The sequence below is a fragment of the Chelonoidis abingdonii genome, chromosome 23 (assembly GCF_003597395.2).
Source record: "Chelonoidis abingdonii isolate Lonesome George chromosome 23, CheloAbing_2.0, whole genome shotgun sequence".
NCBI classification, from domain to species: Eukaryota; Metazoa; Chordata; order Testudines; family Testudinidae; genus Chelonoidis; species Chelonoidis abingdonii.
The window spans coordinates 17363023-17382750 of record NC_133791.1 but is presented as its reverse complement, the minus strand read 5'-3'; the positions used below and the strand labels follow the sequence as shown (position 1 = coordinate 17382750).

Sequence of the window (19728 nt, the reverse complement as noted above, 5' to 3'; positions counted from 1 at the left end):
ATCCCTAAACAGATGGTTACAGAACTCATGCTGGGTTTATGCCTGCAAACTGTAAGCCTGTGGGGGCAGGGAACACATTCATTACTTTGGTACAATTTTTCCATCATTCATCCCTTTATTACCATGACTATTCACACAATAATATTAGGGACTGCAGCACAAAGGACCTCTGTTGGCCTCAGAGGAAGCAGTTCACTTCCCAACAAGGCCTTATGGAATGCCATATTCATTGCTTCCAAAAGGGAATGGTACTCAGAATATAGGTATTCCCAGGACCTCGTCTGGATAGGAACGATGTAGAATCCAGCCTCAGACAAAGTAGTTAGCTCTGCTTTCATCTGGGTTGAAAAGTAGCACTAATTGCTCTCTTCATTCATGAGACAGAGGAAAACTAAATCATTCATTCACAGGCTAACTGCAAACAAAGAAAAGGCCAGAGTAGAGAAATGGAGAAGGATTTGCAAGTCAAGAGAGGACAGATCAGTGTTGTGAAACAAAACACTTTGGCTAGGTCTACACCACCACGGTAAGTCAACCTATGCTATGCAACACCAGTTACGTGAATAACGTAGCTGGAGTCGACACACCTTAGGTCAAGTTACCATGGGGGGGGGGTCAATGGGAGAAAATCTCCCATCCTCTCGTTGGGGGTAGACTAGAAAGCAATCTGTAGTTGATTTGGAAGGTCTTTACTAGACCTGCTAAATCAACTGCCGGTGGATCGATCTCAGAGTGTCGACCCCTGCTGTAGTGTAAACCTGCCCTTAGATTAAGTGTCTAATCTCCAATATGGCTCACCCCTTCTGAACACAAATAGTGATTGATTAACCTCCCAGGGGCTCTCCCTCTGCTCCTGCACACAAACACTGCATGGATGAATTCATTTGGAACATGAAAAGTAGCAGCTCTAGCAAACTTGCAATTTCCCATCCCTCAGCCCTGAAATTTTCCATAATTTAAATTAAAAAAATCCATTAAAGACATTTTCCACAAATGGAGACGTGTCAGAAGGCAGGCAGCATGAAAGATCAACTATAGCAGTCTCTCTCAACCTTTCTAGACTAGTGTACCCCTTTTCAGGAGCCTGATTTGTCTTATGTACCCCTAAATTTCAGCTTACTTAAATATGGACTTACTTACAAAATCAGGCATAAAAATATAAAAAAGAGTCACAGCACATTACTGAAAAATTGCTCTCATTTTTGCCATATAATTCTAAAATAAATCAATTGGAATATAAAATGTTGTAGTTCCATTTCAGTGTATAGTCTATAAAGCAATATAAACAAGTCACTGTATGAAATTTGAGTTTGTACTGTTTACACTAGTACTTTTTATGTAGCCTGTTGTAAAACTAGGCACGTATCTAGAGGAGTTGATGTACCCCTTGGAAGACCTCTGCGTACCACCAAAGGTTGAGAACCACCGAACTACTATGGGAATTAAAAAAAAAAACAGACCTAGACATATGAAAGAATTATACTAAGACTGGATTTACCTCGGGGCACACAATAATCAGATACGTGTATTAATTCAGCCATAGTGACAGTTGGTAGTATACCAGTCTACTAAGAACACATATGGGTTCAAATAAGATCTAGTAACCCCAGGGCCAAACGCTGAAACAGTCGCTGGAAAGGGAAGTTATGTAATGTTGCTCTACAAAGTGCCTCAATAGTGAATGCATGATTCATGTTCTATACAACTAGTAAACGGAGGGAACAGAGCAGAAAAACTAACTCAGAGAAAACAGGTTGGGGAAAAATACCAACAGACCCTGCAGTCCTAGTGTCCTATTCCAGAGTATGTTCAGTGTCTTTATGTCTGATGAGGGAAGGGTTACCAACTCAAATCCAAGAGCATTCTTCTCTTCTCTCTTGCTAAGTTGTTTTTTTTTTAAAAAGCTGCACTGTAATTCAGGTCTGACTTTAATCCTGGTTTTCTATTGTAAAACGTTTACATCCAGAATAAATACTACTCAGCACCAAAAATTCCAACTGTGTTTCATTTTAAAACATTCTATACTGAACTATTTGATGGCGAAAGACAGCAGCTGAGGCCAAAATTAAATGATTACTCAGTGAGCCTTCCTAGGTTTTGACCGGCACAATCAGCTTCTTCTGTGTGCTCCATACCAGATATCGGGGCTTACTTCCTTGTGCTCCTTGCATGCCTCCTGCTATGGCATGCTTTAGAGTACTTTAGACCAGAGATTCTCAACCTTTTTCTTTCTGAGGCCCCCCCCCAACATGCTATAAAAACTCCACGGCCTACCTGTGCCACAGTAACTGGTTTTCTGCATATAAAATCCAGAGTGGCGTTAGGGAGAGCAATCATAGCAATTGCCTGGGCCCCCATGCCACAGGGGCCCCCAGAAAGCTGCATTGCTCAGGCTATAACGTTCCAGCTACCTCAGAGCCCTTCTGAAGCCAAGAGTGGGCCCATAGCAGTCACATAAGTGGTGTTCATGTATATCATGATTTGAGGAAGATATTGTTGCCCATTACTTTATATCCATCATGGGATAAAAGTTAATAGATTCCAGGTTTCTGCTTTTAATGCCTGCAGTCTCTAGTGCACTGCAGTTCAGGTCCATGACTGATTTTTGTTAGCACCCAAAGGTTCAGGAATAGGCAATTTCTTTCAGTTGGATTATGCCTCATCCCCAGCTACAGAAGGGACAACCATCTGTGACAGAACTCTGAACAAGGAAGCTCATGTTCGAATCCTGCCAGATTTAATCAGTTACTGCTGCTACAAAAACTCACTACCATCTCTTAGCAACATCTCTCACTGTTTCATGAGTGCTACAAAAGCAGAACTTCTGTTCGTCCTGAGTCTTTTAGGCTGCTTTGTCAAGGTTACACCACAGAATTCAAAGGCCAACGACAGTACAAAAATGACTGAAGGCCAACTTTCTTGCTCTATCATGCCGCAGCCAATGCAGCCTTCCAACACCAGAAAGACCGCATCTAAGAGCAGAATGTTGGACAGATGACAAGAGCATCTATCCCAGCTCATTCACAGCCTTTTAGCTTTACTGAATCAACATCAAGTGCATCTTCCCACTTCAATTAAAGAGGGGAATTGTGATCCTAAAACTCAAGTGGCTAAGGTTTGGTGAACCCTGCGCTTGCCATTGGGTGAGAATGTTCAGCATCCTGCTGATCAGTAGAACATTCAAATAAATAAGCGCATTCAGCATTCACGGTGCTCTTATCACACACAACATCCCCCCACTACAGCACACACTGTGTAGAGGCTGGGGAGGAGAAACATGCATCAATGACTCCTGGGGGAATTGTGTGCCAAAAATTCTGTGCAATATTTCAAAATTCTGCATATTTTATTTGTTAAAATAATGCAATATAATCATGCTGATTTCAATTATTTTGGTAATTTATTTAAATGACAATACAATGGATGAAAAATGGAGGTGGGGAAGCATCAAAGGAAATCCCCAACCCCCTCAGTAATGTAGCTAGTATAGACCCTTTACTTCTGGTTATTAGTCAAAATTATATGCAGCCATATGCTCAGTGTGACATCCTAGGCAACTGAAGAGCAGGTGAGGGTTGGGGACTCAAATTCACAAGTTATATTGGCTACTGACCATCTCCAAGAAGGTCAGCAGCAAATAGGCCATAGAGCACATTTTGATAGGAAATGTTTTCAGTCCAAAATTTTAGACCAGTTCTAATCACTAGAGCACCATAAGCATTTATAAGGCCACACTGTCCTTTACAATAAGACTCCTTTACACCACTCTGGCAATGTAAAGGAGTCTTATTTTTACACCTGTTTTATACTCCTGGGGGAATTCACTAAGAACAATGGGAACAATTCACTAAGCAGGCAAGCGGCTACATTCTGCTCTGCCTGAGAGGAGAGAGCCTGCCCCATGCCTACCTCCCCAGAAACACCACAAAACCCTGCCCCTCCACACAGAGGGTGCTGCAATAGCAAGCAAGACTGACAGTGTCTCTTTCTCTCATGCACATGAATGCCCAGCCTCCTGTCCCAACGTGATTTGTCTCTCTACCAGCTGTTCTAGGCACCCAAACTGACCTGCCTGCATTGTCAGGGAGGGGCACATGACCCCTCTTGCAGTTTCCCTTTGCTTCCCCATCAGAAGTTATTTTTCTGCGGGGAAGCAAAGAAATCTGCGCAGGCCGTGAATTCTGCACATGCGCAGTGAGACAAAATTCCCCCAAGGGTAATCAAGGGAAGGAGAGAGTCACAGACAAAAGGAATAAGGTTAATAAAGCCAGCTGCTGGAGCGATCATCCGATACAAGCACTGCGTTACTTAAGAAAAGCATATACCACCCAGAATATTCTAGATAAAGCTTTTAAAGTGAAAACTTTCTGCTCATCACACTTTTGGCTAAAGCATTATGACCAGGGTAGGAATGTTCTTTCCCAAAGGAGTTAGACCTATAAAAAGGGTCCTGTGACAAGACTAGCTGTCTCTGGAGAATAAGGAAGGGGTCAGTGCTTTTAAAAAGCCAGAATTAGTTTTCCCTTGTTTATGTTTTGTTAGGGCCCCAAGAGTGAATCTGTGAGCCAAGGAAGAGAAGGCTCCCAACTTCCCCAGTGACAGAAGGCTAGGATGGCCTGTTATAGGGAGGGACAGGAAAGCACCAGGAAGCAGGTTCTGGAAAGTTTTTACCCTCTGCTCTGACTGGAAGGGGCTTAGTATGCATGTTCACAGCAAACAGGAACACATAAGCCATGAGTCTACAGAACCCTTCTGATATCAGAGGGGGAAGGGAAGGCTATTGCCCAGTGGGCACTTTTCACGGCAAAGCAAGCTGAAGAAAGGGACGAGTTTGGGAACTGTAAAACAGACAGCTTTCCTCCCCAGGCAGCTGTTGGGAAGACAGCACCAAGGAAGGAGGTGGTGGCTACTTAGCTAAGAATGAGCTGATGAGGCAGAACCAATGGGGAACAGCATTTGGACTTCATGTCATGGTTATTCCTGGGATTTTATCACTTTGGGGAACCAGTTGGTATGTTGTCATGGTTGTGATGCTAAGATAAACACCTGAGTTCTAAAATCTGATCCCTGTGTCCTCCCTCAACCCCCCTTCCCCCGCACTAGTGAACAGGGCATCCTGACAATCTACTGTAGACTATACCTTACGCCTTCCTCTACTCAGTCAGGAAGAGTATTTTCAGGTTTGACACAAGGCCTAAGCACACAGGAACCAAGCGCAGAGCTCCAGAGCAATACAGGTCTGTCGCATCTTACGTGCATTTAACATGCGTGATTTCAGCTTTACGTGGTCGGCAAAAACAAAAACAAAAACAACAATTTTAATACTGTACCTGTAGGTCGGGCGATTCTGCCCACCATTCAACTCAATGTAATTTTGACTATACGCAGTTTTCGCTTTACGTGCTAACCGCGGAACGGAACCCCCGCGTAAGATGAGACTCACCTGTATAAACATATGAACTGAATGGAAAAAGAGACCAGAGAAAAACGTAGATGATCGAGAAGTTCCTTTGGCAAAGATTAACCAGAATGACGACTCTTTGGGGATATACTCTTATGCCTATTTATCCAACAATGATCTATTGCTACACCCGGATGGACTGATTAATGTAAACCAGGGGTCCCCAACCTACAGCCCACTAGAGCATTTCATAAGGCCTGCAGCCTACTTCAACCCAGTGTACTAACAGCCGATTCATCAGCATTCTGTCGGCATGTTTACATCATTTTAGTTTACAGAAGGGTGTAAACAGACAATACTGTACATAGAAACAACCTACCTAAATACATACCAAACAAGCTGAATGTAAAATATAAGTCAACACTGGTGACTTTAAATCTTATTGAAATATGTAGAATCTGCTTGGCCCACAGTTGTGCTTAGGTTTATGTGGCCCTCCTGTGTAATAAGGTTGGGCACCACTGATGTAAACTATTTCCCCAACTCCCTTTCCTGTCTTGAGGGGACACGGTTCACTCTCTTGGCTAAGGTAGGCTCCCAGCCCCTGTGTCCTGTCATGGTTTCTAGGCACCCAGAAGGAAAGAATCCTATTTAGTGCATTTCACACTGGCCAGGCACATTCTACATATTCCAGAGATCCCACATATAACATTAATGCCTACAGCCTCAACTAGGGAGCCCAGCTACCCCAGCCCTGAATACTGGTAAATCCTCCAAGCCTGGCTGACCTATTTTCCTCCTTAAACCAAACCTCCAGGTGTCCTTTCTGAACTCCCTTCCACTGCAGCTGTTGCAGGCTACCGCATGCATTTGTCTCCCTCTCTGGCCCTGGCTCTTCCCCTGCAAGCCTCCCAATGACTCTGGATATCAATCACCTCTATACACACTCCCATCTGCCCAATACAGATTTGCATGGAGAAGTGGAAACTGCAGATTGCTGGGATAGGGATGTGGCCAGAAGAGTGCAAGGGTGTAAAGGTTAGAGAGGCTCCCCTTTGCTCTGTTTCAAAATCTGCTACAGGGTATTAATATTTCAGTCTATTAATGTTAACTACATTGTTAATTAAAAAAAAAAAAGACACTGCCGTGGTTACAGATATAAACAGAGTATTCTGAAATCTCATCAATGGGGGGGGTTCCTTTAAATCACAAGGCATTATTTCACTCGTCCCTATGTCTTTGACAGAAAGTAAGCATTGGCCAATTTTTTTCGTTGAAAGCTAAATATTTACTGCTCGCTTAAGCACAATATCTCATTTGGGAGATGCTGTATCCAACTGGGTTGTCATTTAGTCTAATTCCCCCAAAGGACAAAAACAAAATGAAGACAACAGGTATGAACAAGTAAGTCCTTCACCTGCAGCCAGTGTGATCCATTTATGGAATTCTGGCAGTAGGGATGTGACTGGCATTAAGACCTTTCTCAGCTCATTTTAAAATCCTTAGATTGGGCAGATGCCAAAGCATTCAGCCTGGCACTCAGTCAACACACTTCAGCTTGCTTTAAGGAGCAATAGCCAGGTCTTCCTCACTCTCTCAACAAAACAGCTGTCCAAGAGGCAGAGATAAGATGGAATATGGGAAATATCGAATAACTGATTCCTGAGCCTAGGGAATGGGATCAAGATAGCTCCTTGTACTTCCTCCAAATGGAAAAAACAGATTCCATAGACCCTAAACTAAACTAAATACGTTTCATGCGTCTTCCTTAAGGACCAACTGGATCTTAATATATGATAATTAAAGGTGTACATACTTTGAACTACCTCTGGAAGCAATTCCATTGTCCACTTAGCCATCAATTGTACAGTACCAAAATTTCGTCAAGACATAAGCAGTTTCCTCACTACCTAAGACATTCATTCTAAATAAGCACACAAATTTGCCATATCAGATCAAAACCTAGCATCTGGCCTCCTGCAGAGGCCCTGCCTCTAGATTACATCTCACCCCATAATGTGTCGCAAGTTAAATGTGTAATATTGGATCTGAAAGACAGGGAGTTGGGATTCCCTTCCTATCCCCTGTAGGCAGATAGTTTACACTGAAGCATGAGATTTAATTTCCCTGTGCAGAACCAAGCGTTAATAAAATTAGCTCTTCTTTCAAAGCCCACCTGCTTCATTTATCTCTGCCTCAAGATGCAGTGAACTCCACATGTGCCTTAAATGTCGTTTCCTTCTACTTGTTCAAGGACTTGTCTGAATTTAATGTCCTTACTCTGTTTTTCTGCTTTTGCCCCTCCAATTACCTACTCTTTTTTCCAGGCAGTAGAGAATGCTGTGGCAAGGACATCAAAAGGCAATTGTTATGTGCAAGAAACCACCAGAAGCACTAGGATGGGTGAGTCATCACATCTGAAGACAGATGGAGAAACATGCTCTGTTTAGCTAGACTCCTTGTCTGAAGATTCAGTTGCGATCTGATCTGGGCACATGTGCTGATGACAGCATGCAGAAATATTTCCTCAGGGGATCTTCCCATGGGACTTAACTCTGACATATTCCCACAGGACTTGCTCTTTAAGAGCGCTATTTGTTAGCACAGTGCACATTTTTCTGTACACATTATGGACAGAGGGATCTAGATGCAGATCTAGGTGCTAGCACCTGGAGTCATTTAACACAATCAAAACATTTTTTAAATAAAAACAAACTGCAGGCCATATACTACATTCAGCCTCAATCAAGAACCACTGCCAGTTGCATTGTCTTCCCCACTCCTCACCAGATTAAGCACATTCAGGTAGGGACAGCATTGCAATAACAGGAGAGGAAGAAGAGAATAAGCCAAAGTCTGATCATGCACATGTTAAGTTACTGCATTGTAAGAAGACTGAAAAAACCCTGAGTTTGATTAGATTGCCCATTACCATCTGAGCGCCTGCAAGGATTAGTTATCAGAGACAGATCAGATCTCCCAGATTTTCAAATACAGGACCTTCTTAAATCAGCAATTTGAGCCTAAAAACAATCTTGACATTTTCATCAGCTCCCCTTTTTAATTGTGAGAATGGTCTTAAAATCATTACCATAAAAACCCTCATGACTGCAATCTTGGAACATCCATGTCTTCTCCTCACTAAGGCTATGTCTACACTACAAACCAGTAACATCTCCTGTGTAGCCGCTCTTCTGTTGGCATAATTAAACCACTCCCAATGAACAGCGGTAGCTATGTCGGCAGGAGAGCATCTCCCACTGACATAGTGCTGTCCACACCAGTGCTTTAATCAGTGAAACTTATGTCAGTCAGGGGACGGTTTGTTTGTTTTTTCCACACCCTGACTGACAAAAGTACTAGTGTAGACAGCCTAACTCAAATCTTTATACACTTTGAGCTCAAGTCTAAGCGCTCACTACATGCTTATTTTTAACCCTTAGATACAAGATATTGGATTTTGTGATTAAAGAAAAACACATTGTTAATATTATCTGCACCCAGCTCTCCAGGGTGAGCATGAAAGATACTAAGGGTAGTGGTCATCTTTCCTCAGTGTCTGTACAGACCCTAGCACAGGGGGTCCCAAACTGGGGGTTGGGATCCCTCAGGGGTCACGAGTTTATTACTGGGGGTCACGAGCTGTCAGCCTCTACCCCAAACCGTGCTTTGTCTCCAGCATTTATAATAGTGTTAAATATATTAAAAAAGTGTTTTTAATTTATAAGGGAGGTCGCACTAAGAGGTTTGCTACGTGAAAGGGGTCGCCAGTACAAAAAAGTTTGAGAACCACTGCCCTAGCACAATGGAGTTCTGATCCATGACTAGGGCAATGCTAGGCACTAAGATAACACAAGTAAGTAGTGCTAACACTTTCTCCCATTGGCTTCCTTTGTTATAGCAGGGCACCTCACATTGAAATAAACTCTATTTCATCTACTTTTCATCTCATTTAATTTCAAAGAGCTGCCTACTTCTGCAGTTGTTACACTTTTGCAACTTAAATCCGAGTTATATGGAAAAAGAAACATGTTTAAACAGATTTTTAATGTTTAAAACCACTGTGGGAAATAACTTTTAGCCCTTTTCAGCTCTAACTCACAATATGGGGATTGCATGAGTGTACCTGTTTCCCACGCTCCTGGTTGCTGTGGGTAACCAGCTGAGACATGTTTTATGCATTCCTCCAAATAACTGAACTGGCAACCACCAAAGTTATTCAAAGCTGTCAGCACTGGGACAATGACTTCTATCAACCCAAAAAAAACCAACAGGGAGTCCAGTGGCACCTTAAAGACTAACAGGTTTATTTGAGCATAAGCTTTCGTGGATAAGATGCATAAAATGCATCTGAAGAAGTGAGGGTTTTTTACCCACAAAAGCTTATGCCAAAATATATGTTAGTCTTTATGGTGCCACTGGACTCCTCCTTGCTTTTGTGGATACAGACTAAATAGGGCTACCCCCTGATACCTTCTATCAACCCAGGCTCTCACAACTTCCACCTAAATGTCACTCATTCTACATAGCACAAAGTAGCATTAAACAGTTTGCTAGCCCACAGAAAAGGCATTTGTAGTACTTGATCCATAGTACAGATCTCTGGACGGCAGGACACCAAAATACTCTGTATTTACCACCAGATATAACCTAAAAAGCATTCAACTAAAGAAGCTGTAAGTATCAAGCTGTGTGGCCCTATAGGGAAGACACTTAGGTACAGCTTTGGGTAGATCACTGTAAGGAATAAGAATTAGAGCAACCAAAGGTCTTTAACATCCGTCACCTCTCACCTGATGCCAGAGGCCGGATCCACTCTTTGCTGTTGAGGTCAAGTCTCCAGAGGTCATTGAATGCAGCATTGCAACTGCTCTGGGTACAGCCACCAAACACATACATTGACTGATTAGCATCATAGTAACATGCACCTAAAAAGAAGACAAAAAACCAGTCAGTTAAAATTATCTCCCCCACATTTTTGATAAAATTAGGGAATTCTCACAGTACAGAAAATACTTGTTATAGTCCTTTAAATAAACACTGAGTAGTCTAGACTAGAAGTATCACAGACCAAAGTAAACCTACAGCAAAATTGCTGTAAAATGATTATCCAGTCAAGTGGGTCTGTTTCTGAAAATATAAAAAACCTTGTCCCCTCAAAGCTCAGTTGGGGCTTGTCTACACTGCAACGTTGTCAACAAAACTTTTGTCTTTCATGGGTACTTAACCCTCCCAGGTGAAAGACAAACATTTTGCCACTCATGGGGCTAGACAGAGCATTCACACACGCTGACTCTTAACAAGGCTAAGACACAGCCTTGTTAAAAGCTGCATAGTGTAGACAAGCCCTCAGATTAGCTGAGAATCGCACATTCAACATGCTCACTTCTAAGCTAGTCCATATCATTTGTATTGCTGTCAAGCTTTAGTAAGAGACAAGATGAATGAGGTAATAACTGTTATTGCGCCAGGTGAGACATGCTTTCAAGGTACACAGAGCTCTTCAGGTCTGGGAAACGTGCTCAGAGTGTCACAGCTAAACACAAAGTGGAACAGATTGTTTAGCATAAGTGGTTAACACAAATTTCACCATCCCCTCCAGTTACAGAGGGAAAAGAACCGGGGTGGGGGAGGTTGCTGGTGGGCTACAGATTGTTGTAATAAGCCAGGGTGGCCAAACTTATTGACCCTCCGAGCTGCATACGACAATCTTCAGAAGTTCGAGAGCCAGAGTGCGCCTGCCAGGGCTTCAGCCACATGGGAGACACCTGAAGGGGCTTGAGGCTTCAGCCTGTCTCCAGCAGAAGCCATGAGCTACACCACGCGTGCCCTGCGTGGCTAAAGTCCCAAGAACCCCTCCACACTGAGCAGAAGCCAGAGGTGATGTGGGGGGAGCACATGGGGTCATGTGCTCTTCCCCAGATTTTTGCCAGGGTTTGCTGGCCCTGCTCAGTCACCAGGTGCTGCCAGGCCCCCTCCCTGCACAGCAGATACTGGAGCTAGCAAGCTGGGAGCTGCAGCAGTGGGGAGAGGCAGCAGCAAACAGCTGGGAGCTGCAGGGAGAGCTGCTGCCTCTCCTTGCAGAGCTAAAACAGTAGCCCCTCCTTGCAGTTTCCAGCTGTTTGCCATTGCCTCTCCACCTGGAGCTAACACCTGCGAGCTGCAGGGAAGGACCATTGAGGGTGGGAGGGGTGTGCCTGGAGAGGCGAGATTCAAGCTGTTGGGGGGGTGGGAGGGGAAGGGAACCTCTAAATTGTGCCTTACCCCCACCCCACTCTCAGCAGGCACCCATTGTCTGTGGCAGAATCCTCTAGCCCAGGTCTGCACAACTCAGCAGCGAGGACCATATTACTCCGAACAAAACAACCGAGGTCGAAACCCCCCTGGCCTTCCCGAAACACCCCCCAATGCCGCCCAGCCCCCCCGAAACACATCCCCTGCCCAACACAAACACAGGGGCCGCACGGAGCCTGGGGGGAATGGGAGGGGGCGTGTGATAGGGGCCGGGGAAGGTCCCTGGTCCAGGGAAGGGGGCAGCAGTTGGGGCAGAGGAGGTCCGACACACACACCCCCTACCTCTCCCCTGGGGATTTCCTGGCTGCCCAAAGACAGTTCAAACCCCTCACCCGCTCCCTCCCCGATCACTACGGAAGCCACCCTGGGACCAACCAATGCAGAAGCCTCCCCCTCCCCCAACTAAAGGGCAGGTCTTGGCCCAGTTCCCCTCTTCCCCCCCCCTGAGCTGCGGCTAGATTCCAGGCTGGGCACCCCTCCCCTCGCTTGGCATTTACCAGCTCTGCCTTGTGCCCAGCGCTTCCCGCCTCAGCGGGCCCCAGAAGTGACGCACCTGCTGTACGCCAGGTGGGGGGAGTGGGAGATGGAGACACGTGCGGTTCTGGCTGTTCGGGTGGTTGAAGCACAGCACCAAGGGCTGTGAGGCAGGGCGCCCCTGGGCAGGGGGTGACCCCAGCAGCCCCACCCCACCACTTGCCCAAACGCCGCACAGTGAGCCCTCAGGGGCCGCATATTGTGCAGGCCTGCTCTAGTCCCACCCTCCGGTTGCAGGGCAGAACTTCTTAGCTTCCCCCAGTCTGATAGCTGGAGAACGGGGTGGGTGGGGGAAAAAAAAAAAGAGCCTGCAAGCTGCACATTAACTGTAAAACCGCAGTTTGGCCACCCCTGTAATAAGCCATAAATCCAGTGTCTCTGTATTCAGTCCGTGATTCGCCTGGCAAGGTTATGAATTTAAGCTCCCAGGCTCGATATCCTCTGAGAAGAAGGACGGATAGGTCAGATAAAGTGATAGTTTTGTGAAAAGTGTTCACCCATAGATGAAAAGATGTTTCTGTCATCACTTTCCTGTGTGAATTCTTTACTACATAACCCTAGCTGTCCTAGGTATCAAAGCCACGTAGCTATGCCCTTATTTTCCAAGATGGAGAGCACTGTTCCTTAATTATCTTATCAAACAAAAACATCCCCTTAAAATGCATCATATTTTATATTAACTTTCTCCCCAGGTCTCTCAATACACTTAAGCCCCGTCGACACTGGCAAGTTTCTGCGCACTAAAGCAGCTTTGAGCGCTGTAACTCTCAAGGTGTGCACACTACCAAGTCACTTAGGGCACAAAAACTGCGCAGTTGCAGTGCTATAAAAAAAGCCACCCTGACTGCACTGGGACTGCAGTGCTGCGGTGCCAATGTAGACACCGTGGTGATTACAGCACTGCGATTAGCCTCTGGGAGGTGTCCCACAATGCCTGTTCTCGCCTCTCTGGTCATTGGTTTGAACTCTACTGCCCTGCCCTCGGGTGACCAACCATCATCCCAACCCCGTACATCCCTTTCCAAATTTGAAAGTCCCCTTCCTGTTTGCTCGGTGATGCGTGCAGTGGTCTCAGCGCATCTTTCCAGGTGACGCCTGTTCCATGCACCAGGTGATCCCCCACTTGGAGCAATGCCGAGCATTTGGAGAGAGGAAACTGTGCAGTCCCAGCTGCGCTCCAGTTGTAGAAATTATGATACCTAAGGACAGATTTCACGATGCATGATAGAAAGAGGCCATGATCGGGACACACTGCAGTGTAGGGTAAAAGAGCAGGCGCTAAAGAAGGCCTATCACAAGGCACGGGAGGCAAACCGCCGCTCTGGTGCTGCGCCCACAAGCTGCTGATTCTACAAAGAACTGGACGCGATCCTTGGTGGCGACCCCACCTCCACTGCGAAGGCCCCTGTGGATACTTCGTTGGCTCACGTGCCAATTGAGAGTAAACTGATCCAGGAGGATGAAATCTTGGATGAAGAGGGGAAGGAGGACCCAGACGCAGAGGGTGACTCAGAGGCCAGAGATGCATGCAGCCAGGGGCTCTTTTCTACCCTGGAGGAGCCTAGCCACTCACAGCAGTCAGAGCTTGGCAAAGCACAAACAAGTGAGGAGGCCCCTGGTAAAGGGATCTGATTTTGGGAATTGCTGAAGCAAGTTGTTGGGGCAGGAGGGTTGCAGGAAGCAGGCCTGTGTCCCACGGCATGCCTAGTCTGAGCGGCAGAACAGGCTGTGTTGATAGACTCCCTCACTTCACAGCAATCTCCCTCAGATCTCTAGGAAACTCTGGTGGAGATACTGGGCAAATCACTGCTGCAGGTTCCTCGGCAGAGCTGCTTTGTTTCTTGCCCATTAACGGTAAGTTTCCTGTGCCACTTTGCAGTGACTGGGCTGGGAGGGGAGAGAGATGGGACCACTGCTGCACACAGGCTGGCTGCATAGCCGCAGGCTTGGAGAAGACACTCCCTTGATTCTCTGATCATCCTCAGCAATGAGATATTTTCCATAACGAACAAAGCCTGTAGAAAATGTGGAGACAGGAATGATTATCAGGCTCTCCCCAAGACCCACGTGCCCAGTGTACAGCAGGATCCGGGAAGAGTGATTTCCCCTGCCCCTGCGGCTACTCACCACTTTGGGGGTCCTTTGGTCATGTGTGCTTGCCTGGGGTCAGCCAGCTAGTGACAGGTGTGCGAGTACTGGCTGTGTTTTAAAGCACTGAATCAATGTTGTCTGTGTTGCAAACAATACTGCTTCTGTAAAATGTTGCATTTAAACTTCACAGAGATGATCTTGGGAGACCAGCCTCCCTTATCGGCGGGAAAATGGCTGCGCAGAATTAGAAAGTGCCCAAGAAGAACTAAGGAGCAGTTTCTGCATGAGGTTATGATGCATTCGATCGCCGAGAAACAGGAATTGAAAGAGTGACAGGACAGCGAGTAAGACCGAAAGGAGAACGCAACACGCCAGAAAGAAGCCACAGAGCAGCTCCTAACAATTATGGAGCGCCAAGTGGACACGCTCCAGGCAATACTAGCTCTTCAAACTGAGCAGCTCCGCACCCACCCTCCCCTGCAGCCACTGTTGCAAAACTCTTTCCCATGCGCCCCCCAGATACTGCCAACACATTGTTATCAACCTCCTGGCTCCACTCTACCCGCAGCATTCCACTCCTCCTCTGTCACAGTCCAGCACTGCGGACTCCCACTACCCACTGCACTCAACACCTGTCCCTCAGCCGTTGGGCTCTGCTGAAGTACAGTACCCACTTCATCGTACTCCAAAGGAGAAGGTTGGGTATGATTCCTGGACATACACAAATCTGTAGCCACTCCGGGACCCCTCCTCCTCTTGAGACCTTTCCTTCCCCCATACCCCCTCCCTGCTGAATTTTTTCGTTTGACTCTCCCCTCCAGTTGTTGCCTTTTAATAAAATAATTGTGTTTGTTTGAAAGCCCATTTGTGCAAAGCCACCCACAATGTCATGCACGTTGTCCAGAGTCATGGTCCTTCGGAGCAGGATGCGATTAATGGCCCTGCAAACTTGCATCAACACGATTCCCACGGTCGACTTTCCCACTCCAGAGTGGTTAACAACCGATCAGCAGCAGTCTGGAGTAGCCAGCTTCCACAGTGCAATCACCACGCGCTTCTCTGGCGACAGGGCAGCTCTCATTCTTGTGCCTGTGCCGCAGGGCTGGGGCAAGCTCATCACACAGTCCCGTGAATGTGGTTTTCCTCGTGCGAAAGTTCTGCAGCCACTGTTCACCATCCCAGACATGCATGATGATGTAATCCCACCACTCAGTGCTTGTTTCCCCAAGCCCCAAAGCAGTGTTCCACTGTGGTCAGCACCTCCGTGAATGCCACAAGCAATCTCGTGTCGTAGCTACGTGCGGATAAATCAATGTTGCACTCCTCGCCTTCGTAGTTTAAGGAATAACTCCGCTGCCACTCGTGACATGTTGGTCAGAGAGAGCAGCATACTCGGCAGCAGTGCGGGATCCATTCCTGCAGCCTGAAAGAGGCAGGGGGCACAGTACACAAACAGTTGAAAGATGGCTCCAAATGCAGACAGCAGCACAGGGATTGCTGAGATGCGAAGCAATGCATCACAGGGCATTGAGACTGGACCCAGGATGCCCTGCGACCCCCTCCGCCTTCCCACAAGTCTTAGCCACAAAAGAGAATGACGTGCTCTGTGGGATAGCTGCCCAGAGTGCACCGCTCTGAATAGTGCTGCAAGTGCCACTAGTGTGAACTAGCTATTGCACGGGCAGCTGACAGTGTGAACACACAACAGCGGTTTTCCTTCTGCACTCTCTGAGCAGCACTGTAACTGCTGGCGCTGTAACTTTGCAAGTGTAGACGTGCCCTTCATAGGCACTGACTTCTACTCGTGCCGGTTGATTGCTTGACCCCCCTCTGCCCCCGGCCCTGCCCCGCCCCAACTCCATCCCTGCCCCACACCCATTCCAACCTCTTCCCCAAAGTCCCCACCCCAACTCTGCCCCCTCTTTGCCTCTATTCCAACTCCTTCCCTAAATCCCTGCCCAGGCCCCACCCCTCCTCTCCTGAATATGCCACATTCCCACTTCTCCCCCCTCCATCTTGGAGCTTGCTACGCACCAAACAGCTGTTTGGTGGTGGCAAGCGCCGGGAGGTAGGTGGAGGAGCAGGGACGTGGCGCGCTCATGGGAGGAGGTGGAAGTGAGGTGACATGGGGCTGGGACAGGATCTTGGCTGCCGGTGGGTGCAGAGCACCCACTAATTTTTCCCCATGGGTGCTCCAACCCTGGAGCACCCATGTAGTTGGTGCCTATGGTGCACAGAATCCTCCAAATTAACAGAACTATGGTGTACAGCACATAGCCCGAGTACATGAAGATAGAGGGAGATTTTAAGGAATACAATATTTTAAAATCTACAAAGAACTTTTTGTCCTGAAGCAGCACAGAACACTTCGCAAGCTGCCAAAGGCAGCTCACTTTTGGGTGGAGCTAGCAGCAGCTGATGAAAAGCAAACTACATAAGAGTGACAAGAGGGTAAAAAGTGGAAATTTTGGTTAAGACTGAAGAAAACCCAGATTCTTACACTAAGACATGGATCTATAATGCCTACATTTACCCATCTAGGTTTTTATCCCATGGTACCATCACTATGGGATCAGAGCACCTTCCACAAGAGTAAACAAGAACATACTGAACAGAAACTATAAATAAGTCCTATCTGCCTTAAAAGAATGACAGCAACTTGTTCCTGGCAGGGTTTGAACATGGGGCTACAGGAATTCTGGATATACATTCTCTGAAGTTCAGACTGCTAAACTATCCCGACTAGCGAAAGAGGCCAACATGATACAAGATGAACTTCCTTATTTGAGTATTTCCCCTCAAAGTCTTGGGTTTCCTTGTTATATCTTACTATAACGATTGCTTTCCTTCGTACGTTCAGGAGTCCTGTACAGTTACTTCATCGTTTAGTGTGGCAAGGACACCCTTTTTCACATCTCTCATCTAAGCCAGTGTTAGCGACTGGGACATGAATGACAGACAGCTAGCTGGCAAAGGATCACCCAAACAAGACAAAGGTCAGGGAGAGGCAGGCTGGGGAAAGCAACTGGAAGAATTAGCTGAACTTTCATAAGCCTCCTTGACTGAGGCTGAGCATCTGCTGTTTGTAACTTGAGCTCGCAAACTGGTGAAAGGCAAGAGAGGGGAGAGAGATTTTAAATTCACAACAACTATTCCAGATGATCAGGTAACAAACTGCAAGACTGTTTCCAGTCTGTGTTTGACGAGGTTTCTCCCCCCTCTGGGATGCAACTTTGCTAGTTATCCATGCCTTTGTCCCCTAAAGATGAGTCTACTGGAATACACTCTACATGGGGCTACACCAAAAAACTATTCAAAAAACGTACAAAAAGTACAGAATTCAGCTGCCTGCTTCCATTACATTTCAAGCAGAGAGCATGTTATACCAGCACTCCACATCTGCACTGGCTATTAGTTTCTGGGTGAAATGTAAGGGGTTGGTTTTGACTATAAAGCTATAAGTGGTTTGTGATCTATGGAAAGAGACTGCATCTCATGATGAACAATTCTGACAACCGCAATCAAGCTATCAGTCCCCTGGTCTACCCAGAAATTCAATCCATCCTTGATCTGAAATAGCTCCAAAATTTTAACCCTCAAGGTATGCTGCAAAGTTCATCTATTTTCTCACAGCTTTGGCAAGAGGCACATGGCATGGCTGGAGGTGGGGGAGAAGTTTATTTCCTGGCATTTAATCTATAGTGTGATTGAGGGCCTGGCTAGACAAGTTATTGCATTTGATTGTGTATTTTTAAATATTGTACAAGTACTTGGAGTTCTGCAATAAACTGGAGAGGGTTCAGAGAAGAGCGACAAGAATGATTAACAGATTAGTAAACATGCCACACCCCTGGCTTCAAATGGTTTCCATCACATACTGGGTTTACAGTTTGGTTCAATGGCTCTGAGCACCTGAACTATATAAATTGTTCCAGCACTCCTGAAACATGCCTTATAGTGACACAGACTCAAGGAGCACCATCTGTTTAGCTTAACAATGAGAAGGTTAAGGTGTGACTTGATTACAGTCTATAAGTATCTATATGGGGAACAAATATTTAACAACGGGCTCTTCAATCTAGCTGAGAAAGGCATAACACGATCCCACGGCCAGAAGTTGAAGCTAGATAATTCAGAGTGGAAATAAGGTGTAAATTTTTAACAATGAGGGTAATTACCTATGGAAACAACTTACCAAGGGTCTTGGTGGATTCTCCATCACTGACCATTTTAAACTCAAGATCGGCTGTTTTTCTAAAAGATCTGCTCTAGGAATTCATTTGGGGAAGTTCTATGGCCTGTGTTACACAAGTGGTCGGACTAGATGATCACAATGGTCCATTGTGGCCTTGGAATCTATGATTAATCAAGTATCCTCTCTTTAGCTCTGTTCTCCGCTGAAACATCAGCCCACGAAGATAGCCTGTAATGTCAGTAAAGGCTTGGTGTGCCCATCTGCTGTTCCAAAGCTTGATTACATTTTGGAAATCATTTCAAAAAGCAAAACCATCCCTCTCCAAAACAGAGCGCATTGAGAACTGGCACTTATGTATTCAATCAGTGAATCCTGATTGAAACTTATCAGTACAGATACTTCCAACCATTAAGAAAATCCAAAGTTCTACAGAAATGCACTGAACAAAGCGATAGTAATGCCAATACTAATATTAAATATATAAACATATACAACAGAAGTGCCCCCCTGAGGTGGAGCTTACAGGAATGTATCTTTATTTTAGTTCAAGGAATCTTTAAGGGAAAATGAAACCCAGCAGAAAAGAGCAAGTTGTAAATCACGCCCCCACACACAAAAAGAGATGTATGTACAGCAAGACTGAAGTGTTCTAAACCTTGGGAAAACGAAAGGGTATCAGCTGGGGTTTGCAGAGAGCACTGATCACTGTCCTTGTCAGGGACAGGGATAGACCAGGAGAAGAACAAATGAGAATGTGAAAGTTCAGCCAGTGAGCCTATGGTGTAGATCATTAGCCACAGGCTGGTCTAACACAGAAGTGAAGGAGCAGCTCTAATTATGCAAACAAAACCTCAGCAATAGATGTGGAAGTTCAAGACCAAGCACCATCATAAATAACCAGCAAGACAAGTGAAGCAAAGCTATACCAGCAATAGCAGATAGGAGGGTGGTAATCCCACCAGGAAGGGACAGAAGGCTGAAAAGAAAAGGAAATGCGAGGTTGTCAGAGTTCACTGGAGCTGCACCTTTTACAATATTAGAGCTCTGTCTATATGAACCCTGGACACAGTGTATTTGGAAACTGCACCAGCCCTTCCCTTCCTCTAAATCACAAGTTATGGAAGTAACCGACATCTTGGTGGGAGTAACTGGAGTCAAAATATCAGTGACAGAAAATAAAGGGAAATGTGCAATAAAGGGAGCAAGTGGAATG

At 45.9% G+C, this 19728-nt stretch overlaps 1 protein-coding gene across 1 annotated transcript in view; it reads right to left on the bottom strand.

The window, feature by feature from the left end:
- The window catches only part of FBXO42 (F-box protein 42), a 96119-nt gene that overhangs the window by 23965 nt on the left and 52426 nt on the right, over window positions 1-19728 (bottom strand). Inside the window, exon 4 of the mRNA XM_032787582.2 lies at window positions 10195-10329. Within this exon, the coding sequence (XP_032643473.1) occupies window positions 10195-10329 (135 nt within the window). The remainder of the gene's footprint in view (window positions 1-10194; window positions 10330-19728) is intronic.